This window comes from Cyanistes caeruleus, unplaced genomic scaffold, assembly GCF_971803275.1.
Source record: "Cyanistes caeruleus unplaced genomic scaffold, bCyaCae1.hap1.1 HAP1_SCAFFOLD_81, whole genome shotgun sequence".
Taxonomy (NCBI): Eukaryota; Metazoa; Chordata; class Aves; order Passeriformes; family Paridae; genus Cyanistes; species Cyanistes caeruleus.
In genome coordinates this window covers 503,056-511,196 of record NW_028255891.1, presented here as the reverse complement: position 1 = coordinate 511,196, position 8,141 = coordinate 503,056, and the positions used below count along the sequence as shown (strand labels likewise).

The 8,141-nt window shown below is 59.9% G+C and overlaps 1 protein-coding gene across 1 annotated transcript; it reads right to left on the bottom strand.

The window, feature by feature from the left end:
• Window positions 1-429: 429 nt before the first annotated feature.
• LOC147646713 (maestro heat-like repeat-containing protein family member 7) lies at window positions 430-6,502 on the bottom strand. The gene is made up of 16 exons (XM_086873037.1): window positions 5,918-6,502; window positions 5,663-5,818; window positions 5,329-5,393; window positions 5,070-5,219; window positions 4,732-4,880; window positions 4,280-4,427; window positions 3,843-4,030; window positions 3,616-3,753; window positions 3,223-3,337; window positions 2,914-3,051; window positions 2,524-2,700; window positions 2,232-2,387; window positions 1,974-2,075; window positions 1,501-1,603; window positions 1,164-1,220; window positions 430-869 (listed from the first exon to the last, which is right to left on the bottom strand). Exons 1-16 carry the CDS (start codon window positions 6,039-6,041, stop codon window positions 670-672), a joined length of 2,166 nt encoding a protein of 721 aa, XP_086729163.1. The 5' UTR covers window positions 6,042-6,502; the 3' UTR covers window positions 430-669.
• Window positions 6,503-8,141: the final 1,639 nt, after the last annotated feature.

Here is an 8,141-nt window from a genome sequence, read left to right as displayed (position 1 = left end):
TCCTCCAGGGCCTTCTGTCCCCTTGGAACCTCCTGCCACCCACTCCCTCACACATGCCCCTCGTGCCTTCCCACTGCCTTGTCCCGTCTGGGCCTCCACAGCCCCTCATCCCTTCACGGCCTCCCAGCACCCCGTGCCCTCAGGGGCTCCCCCAGCCTGGCCCAGCAGCAGCGCCGCAGCCCCACAGGAGCTCCAGCAGCTCCTCAGCCATCACGGCAGCAACACACGGGCAGCAGGACACAGATGGCGCTTCCTGCCTGCCACAGGGCTTGTGGCTTCAGCACAACCACCAAAGGCCAAGGGGCTTCTGGCCATTTCCCCTGCACCACTGCATGCCCCGGCAGGTTGCTGAACACAAGAACCCTTTTCCCTCTCTTCCCCTATGCCCCACACACCCTGGGCAGCAAAAGAAAGGTCTTGGGACTCTTGTGGTTTATAACATATCCTATATTATTTACATACTAGATGGAAACGAAACGAAGAAAAGAACAATCTCTATGAAACAAAAAATAACAGAGGGCCCATGTGGCCCCAGAAGATAGAGCCTCTCAGCCCTAACATATCCTATATTATTTACATATTAAAAAGAAAAAAACAGAAGAAAACAATTCTTATGAAATTAAAAATCCTGGCTTGCCCAGGTGGCCCCAGCAAACAGAACATCCTAAATCAGTGCTGAGCACATCTCCAGCAGCGCAGCCAGCCCAAGCCCGACAGACGAGGCCGTGTCCTCCATGCCCTGAGGATTTGGTCTTGCATCCTCTGGAGAATGGAGTAACGGGCACTCTGGATGGCCCGGAGGACATACAGCGTCTCAAGTGCCAGGTCTGACACGGCACCGCTTCTGTCCTCCGTCAGGCGTTCGAGGGCTGCAAGAGAGACGAACAGAGCCACGGCCGGTCAGACCCCAGAACTGCGGGGGCCCAGCGAGAGCCCCCTGCCAGGGCCATGCCAGCCGGCTCTTGCCTTGGCCAGGAGAGAGCAGGGACCAAGGGGGTCAGCCCGAAGCTGCTGGCCACAAATGCCCCACGTGGCCCTGAAATCTCACTGTGCTCTGCCCACGCCGCCCCTCATCGGCACAGGGAGCAGAGCCCTCCACAGCCTGGCCAGGGCCAGCAGCTGCCCCCGACAGCCACCGCTGTCAGCCTGCTGCCGTGGCTCACCTCTGCACAACACCTGGAGCTGTGCGTGCTGCCCCCTCAGCTGCTCCCCGGCCATCCCTGAGAACACAGAGCCTGTCAGGGTCCCAGCAGCACAGCTCCCTGCCAGCGGCGCTGCCAGCCCTGTGGCCACACGGCCTCCTGCCCCGGCAGGGCTCAGCCCGGGCCCTTGCCGCACCCTGACTCAGCCCAAGGGCACGGCTGCCAGAGGCCGGCAGCAGCAGCCCCGAGGGCAGCCGGGGCTCCAGGGCGCCGGGCCCAGGTGCCGCTGCCGGGGCAGCAGCCGGGGCTGGGGCCGAGCTGCGGCGGGACGGGGAGGGAGCCCGGGCTCGGGACTCACCGATGACCCTGATGGCCGCCGCTCGCAGGGTCTCCTGTGGGTCCTGCAGGTACTGCAGGGCCCGGCGCAGGTGCTCGGCCAAGGGGATCCTGTGGTCTGCCAGCTGGAGAGAGCGGCAGGAGGGAAGGGTTGGCGCGGGCTCTGCCCCTCGGCGGGGCGCTGCTGCCTGCGGCTAGCCCCGGCCTCCCGTGCCCGGCCAGCCCTGAGGCCCGGCCAGCAGCCGCTGGCGCCGGGCTCTGGAGGGGGCAGAGAGCCGGCTGCTGCCCGGGGAGCCGCGGTGCCGGCCCGGCCCGCAGCCCCGCTGGGCCGGGGCTCCATCGGCACCCGGCTCGGGGCCACAGGGGGCTGGAGAAGAAGCCGTGCGGCCCCCGGGAGCAGCAGTGGGCAGAGGCACAGCTGCCAGCCCCACACACTGAGCACCGGGGCCAGGGGGCTTCTCTAGTCTGAGGCTGGGACTTCCAGGCCGTCCTTACCACGAGCTTGGCAAACTTCCACAGTTTCTCCTTCCTGACAGCTTTTTCCAGGTCTGGCCTCTTCAGGAAGTCAGCCGCGCGAAGGAGTGTTGTCCGAGAGGCCTGGGGAGCAGCAGAGCCGCAAATGGCCCCACAAGGCAGGGCACAGGAGTGTCCCAGTGCCAAGGGCTGGAGGAGGCTGCAGCCTGCAAGCCTGCGTCAGGGCAGGAGGCAGCTGAGCCCCCTGCCAAGGCGCAGCAGCAGCCCAGGAGTCCTCACCTCTGCCACATGCCGATTCTCATCTTGGCAGTGGAAAAAGAGTGGGAGCAGGCTCTGGTACACTCGTTCCTTCAGGGGCTTTCTTCCTTCTTCTTCTGCCGAAGACATCACTCTTTGAAGGAGAGACATGGAGAGCAGCTGCACCTGGCTATGGGGCTGTATGAAAGGAAGGAAGGAAAAATGACCTCATCATTGGCTTCTTGTGGCCCACATTGGTGCAGGCCTGCAAATGCACAGGGCACAAAGTGTCCGGGCAGCAGGCAGTGGCCGTGGCTGGGGCACAGAGCCTTACATTGTCCAGGAGTTTCAGGAGCGGCTCAGCCAGCTGCAGGGCCCTGCGCCAGGATATTGGGGTGTCTTCATCTGTGAAAATATAGCTCAGGAGAGCAATGCTCATCCTGGCCACGTCACTGTCCAAGTCCCACAGGAGGTGCACTAGTCTTCCTGTCAGGCTCTGAATTCTTTCGGCCTGTGCAGAACACAAGGGTGTGAAAGCCCGGGCAGCTGCCGCAGGGCCCAGAGGCCAAAGGGCTGTCCCAAAGCACTCGGGCAGCTGAAGCAGGAGGCAGGAGAGCTGCGAGGAGCTGCCTCAGCGCCCAAGGCAAAGGCCAGCCAAGGCCAAGTGACAGCATTGCCCAGCCTCATGCTGCCCACACGGCTTCAGCTGCTGCCCCCTTCTCACCATGGAGGGACGGTCCTTTAGCAGGAGGAGAGCCCTGAGAACCTGGTGATGCATCTCTGTGGAGTTGTACCACAGGTACTTATACAAGATCTCCATTAGGCTGTCACCACAGTCACTCAAGTCCAGGCAATCTAGGAGCTGAAAGGCACAGGGCAGTGAGAGGGGAGCTGGCCGCAGGAGCCTGGAAGTGCGCAGGGCTGGGCCCAGGCAGTAGCACAGGGCGCGGGTGCCGTCCCAGGCAGCTGTGGCTATGCCAGGGGACAGGGCTGGCAGGGAGCTGAGCGAGGTAGTGCTGGCCATCAGGCTCACCTCCACAAGGAATGCCATGGCAGAGACATCCCAGAGTGGCAACGGTTTGCTGAGCACCTCAAGCAGGTAGCTTAAGATGCTTTTGCACAAGTGGATGGATGCACGGCGCATTACCCTGGAAGGCGGAAAATAGCAGAAAGAGTCTCAGCAAGGGTGCGAAAAACCTCTCCCAGGACTGATGGACACAGTTGTCCTATTGCCCCAGCACCCTGTGAGGGGATTTGGGCCCTTGAGATGTGGCTGCTCCTGGACAGGTTCCTCTCGCAGCCTTTTGCAGTCTCCTTGGCCATCCCTCGGTGACGAGGCCCTCAGGCCCGTGGCCACGGGGACTGTGGGGGGCATCCCGGGCAGGGGGCACAAATGTCAGAGGCAGTGGGGAGAAGGGGGGCTCACCTGGCCAGCAGACCCACGGCATAGTGGTGGGTGTCAGCACAGAGCAGCGTGTCCCAGCCACACTTGCGTTCCATTGCCACCACCACATGCTCCAAGTGGAGACTGCAGAGCAGGGCCTTCAGGGTCTGCACTGCAAACCTGTGTGCACAGCAAAGCCCAGGTGACGCTGGGAGTGCTGGCTCCGAGGCTGGGGAAGTGGCAGGGACAGGAGGAGTGGCATGGAGCACCTGTTGGGGCTGGTGGAGAGGCCGTGTTGCTCCTGGCATTCCTTCCAGAAGGTATGGACGTCCTCTGTCATATACAAAGTACTGAAGTACGTTTGGAAGAGCAGATGCACGAAGAGGCGGGGGAAATAGACTGTGAGGATCTGTGGGCAACAGGGCCCCTGGAGGATCTTCCACATCACCAGAGTTGCCTGCAGAGGACAAAGCAGCCCGAGACAGCGCTCAGTGCCGGGGCGTCCGTGTGGCGGGGCCTGAGCGTGGCAGGGAGAGGCCGGGGGAGACACAGGGGGAGCAGCGGGCCTGGTGGCCCTGAAGCTGCCCCTAGGCCAGGTTTGTGGCCAGTGCCTGAAGCAGGGAGATGCAGTGGGGGAAGGAGGCAACAGAGCTGCTGGAGAGGCGGCCGGCCTTGCGGTGAGCAAAGGCCAGCTCCAGAAACTCACAGTCAGGGAAAAGACAGCCGTCTTGTCCCCATCAGAGGTGCCCAGGTTTTTCTGCGGCCAGCTCCCCACCACATTGATGAGGAGCGGTGTCACTTCCTCTGAAATCCAGGGCGAGAGCAAGATGGTCGTCCACATGGCCATAGCAGCTCTGCGGGGTCAGACACAGCACCGTGGGCTGGGCAGCAGCGGGGAGCTGAGCTGGCCGCCAGCTCTGCCTGTGCCCACTGGCCCTGAGCGGCAGCAGCAGCCAGGCAGCCCAGCCCTGTGGGGACAGGCCCCTGAGGGGCAGGCTGGCAGCACGGCAGCAGGCTCGGGGGCTGACTTTGTAGCAGGGCTGGCAAAGGGAGCAGCCAGAGGGCCCTGCAAGTCTGTGTTGCTCACATCCCTGGGCCGGGCTGTACAGGGTGATGGGCTGGGGAGCCCTGAGGCCTCGGGGCAGCTGGGCCCCATACCTGTCACACGTTGGGGCCACCCGCAGGAGAGTGATGGCCACATCATCGGGCTCTGCCTCGGCCACTTGCATCAGGGCCCAGTCCATCCTGTGCTCAGCAGCCTCATTGGCCATGAGCCACTGGTGGATGTACCTCACCACGCCGGGCACCTGGAGAAGGCACAGGGAGACTTGGAATGCTAGCAGAGGGAGTCAGCAATGTGCCCAGCTTCTTCCTCAGACAAGTGCTTCTCTTCCAGCACGCTGCCATGGCCTCAAAAGCTCCAAGTGAGCAGCAGGTGTGGCTTGGGAAAGCCAAGCAATTGCTGGAGGATCAAAGGCTGGCCACAGGCTGCTTACTTGCTCTGGATTGAAAAGAGCCGTCTCTACAAGCAGATCCAGCTGGGCAGCGCTGCTCTGTTCTACCAAGACCTCTGAGGATGTCTTGACCTCAGTGTCCATAGGTCTGGTGTCTTCCTTGCCAATTCTCTTGATGTATTGGTAAAGAAACTGTAGGAGAAGGGCAGGAAGGCAGGGAAGTTGCATGGAGTGCTCCAAGTGCGGTGCTGGGCTGAGCAGTGCCAGCAGGCCCAGCGCAGGTGGGGATGGCTGCAGGTACCTGCGCTGCTCTGCGGAAGCGGCCACGGGCGGTGTCCTGCTCTTGTGTGCCGTCCATGGCTGCATCTGGCAAAGAGCAGCCAGAGCTGAGGGGCTGCGGGAGAGGCCGGAGAGCACAGCCCAGCCCTGCGTTCCGCAGGCAGGGACAGTCCCGGGATGCCCCAGGGGATGCAGCACGGCCACTGCTGCGGGGGCAGCCCCAGCCCCTTTTTTGTGCTGTCCATGGGTGTGTGTCCACAGGACAGTGTGGGATGGGATGAGATGGGATGCAATGGGATGGGATGGGGCCAAGATGGCCGCAGGCACCAGCCCTGTGGCCCAGCTCTGCCACTCACCCTCCTCCAGCGGCTGCAACTGCTGCACCTCTTCGGTCTCTGGTGCTGGGGCAGCTCCAGGACCTTCTTCCTCGACCTCCTCTTCCTCCTTCTCCACCCAGGCCAGTTTGGGCACTCTTGGGGGTCGCTGCTCCAAATCTTCCAGACTCTCCAATCCTTTCCATAGGAACAGCACCAGGGGATGGCATGGCATGGAATGGGATGGGGCCAAGCTGGCAACAGGCACTAGCCCTAAGGCCGAGCTCTGCAACTCACCCTCCTGTGGTGCCTGGAACTCCTGCACCTCTTCAGACTCCTGTGCCAGGACAGCTCCAGAGCCTTCTTCTTCCTGCTCCTCAAGCCAGGCCAACTTGGGCACTCTTGGGGGTCTCTGCTCCATGGCAGTGACTGGATTTATGGCTGCTTGCAGGAGAGATGGCTCGGAAAATCTCGGAGTCAGCAAGTCCTGCAGTCGTGCCTGGAAGGCACCTGCAAGACTCAAGTCCTGGCAAGATTGCAAGACAGCGAGTCCTGCACTTGGGTCTTGAGGGCTCCTGCCACAAGGACAGGAGGCTCCTCAACAGGGATTGTGGTCTGGTCTCAAGGGCAGAGACTGCAGGGATGGGCGACACGTCGGAAAAGCTCCGGGTCACCAAGTCCCACGGTCTGCCCTCAAGAGAACCTTAAGAAGGAAGGGTCAGCAAGGCCACAGGTCAGCAAGACCTGTGGTCTGGCCTCGAGGTCACCTGCAGTAATAGTGCTTCAGAAAAGCTCCAGGTCCGACACAAAGGAGTGCGCTGTGCGGGGGCTCCTCACAGCACCGCTCTGGCGCGTCCTGACCCGTCGCGTGCACCGAGCACTCTGGCGTGGCCCTGTCACCGCCAGCTCCTATGTCAGCACGTGTCACAAAGGGCCCTTTGACATCTGCTCCCCTTGCCACCATCCCACGGTGACCGTGCTGCAGCGTGTCACAAAGGGCCCTTGCACACCCTGCCCTGCGCCCTGGGGCCGCCCCCATCCCCCCCCAAGTGGCCCAGCTTGGAAGGAATCCCTTGCCCAAAGTGTCTAAGACAGCCTGACGGGATCTTTAGGAACAGCCTGTTAGAAATGAAATGGAGGCAAATTTATCAATAAGAATTTTATTGAAAACTTTGTAAAATTTACTCATGGAAATGTCTCAGTGTTGAGAGACAGGTGTCTGCTAGGGAGGGCAGGAGCCTCCCTTGGAATGAAAAATGTAGACCCCCTCCCTCCAAATTATGATAATCTTGAAATCAAGGGGCTCTCAGGCAGAGATCTGGGGATAGGAATGACAGTTTTTTACTAATATTTATAACCAGGCAAACAAACAACAATAACTACAGCGTTAGCAAGAAAACAGAACCAGGGACCCCGTGACAGCTTTCTGGGCTGAGACGGGAAAGGATGGAGGAGAGGCTTTGTTTCACAAACCCCCTCGGGTTGGCAGTCAGTGCTGGTGCTCCTGCAGGGCTCTGAGGAACACTCAGCTGGAACAGCAGGGACGAGCTGAGATCCCGGGCCAGTGGCTGAGGTGGATCAGCAGCTCCGTGGCGGTGGCTGGCACTGCCACACGTCCCGGCAGGACAGGGGGTGCGAGGCCACCAATGAAGAGGGAAGAAGGAGAAGAAGCAGCAGCTCCATCTGGGTGATTGTGAAATTCCCTTCTCCCCACCACAACAGCTCTGCACCCAAAGTGTTCTTCTCCGAAGCTGAAGAAGCCACCAAACTGTCCCCACCCTCCCCTCTTCCTGCCCCCTTCCCCCCCTGGGCCCAGCCAAACTCTTTATCTTTCCTCAAGCACCCACCAAGTACCCGCAGTTAAGTTTTCCCTGCAAGTCATGAGTAAAAATTCCACAGGCAAGCCAGAACTAAATAGAAAATAAAGGACACCGAACCCCCAACACCTGTAAGTTGTATCTTGAGAGTCAGCCAGGATCTTTGTTTGCCAGAAACACCTCTGAAGTTTAATCAAGGCATTAGTCATCAAAATTATTTTGAAAATTTAAAGATCAAAGTAGCCAAAATACTCAATGTAACTAATTGCTGGGTATGTTCTCAGCTCAGGTTGGGAGGAATGGGGTTCCCTCGGAGGGCTCACCCTGTGGGGTGGCCAAAACTCTGTCAATGGGCTCTGACTTGTAACGGATCCAGTGCAGGGACACTCAGAGAAAACTGTGCTGTGGAACACAGGAATGCAATTGTCAGTTTTACAGGATTGACTGAGATTTCCCTTCAGGAGAAACCTTCAGTGTTCTAGTTGGAGGCCACAATGTGAAAGGATTTCTGTGCTTTACCATCACAAGCTTACTCATCCTTTTTCCTCACCCTCATTCACGTTAGGAACAATAATTCTGTTGTCCATGGAGCTGGCACCTTTTGAATTCCAGAATAATGTCCCCAAGGTCCTTTGCTGTTCAGCTTTACCGCGCTGTCTGTGGCTAACAAGGCTTGCTGGGGTCCTTTTCCCTTTGGCTGGAGA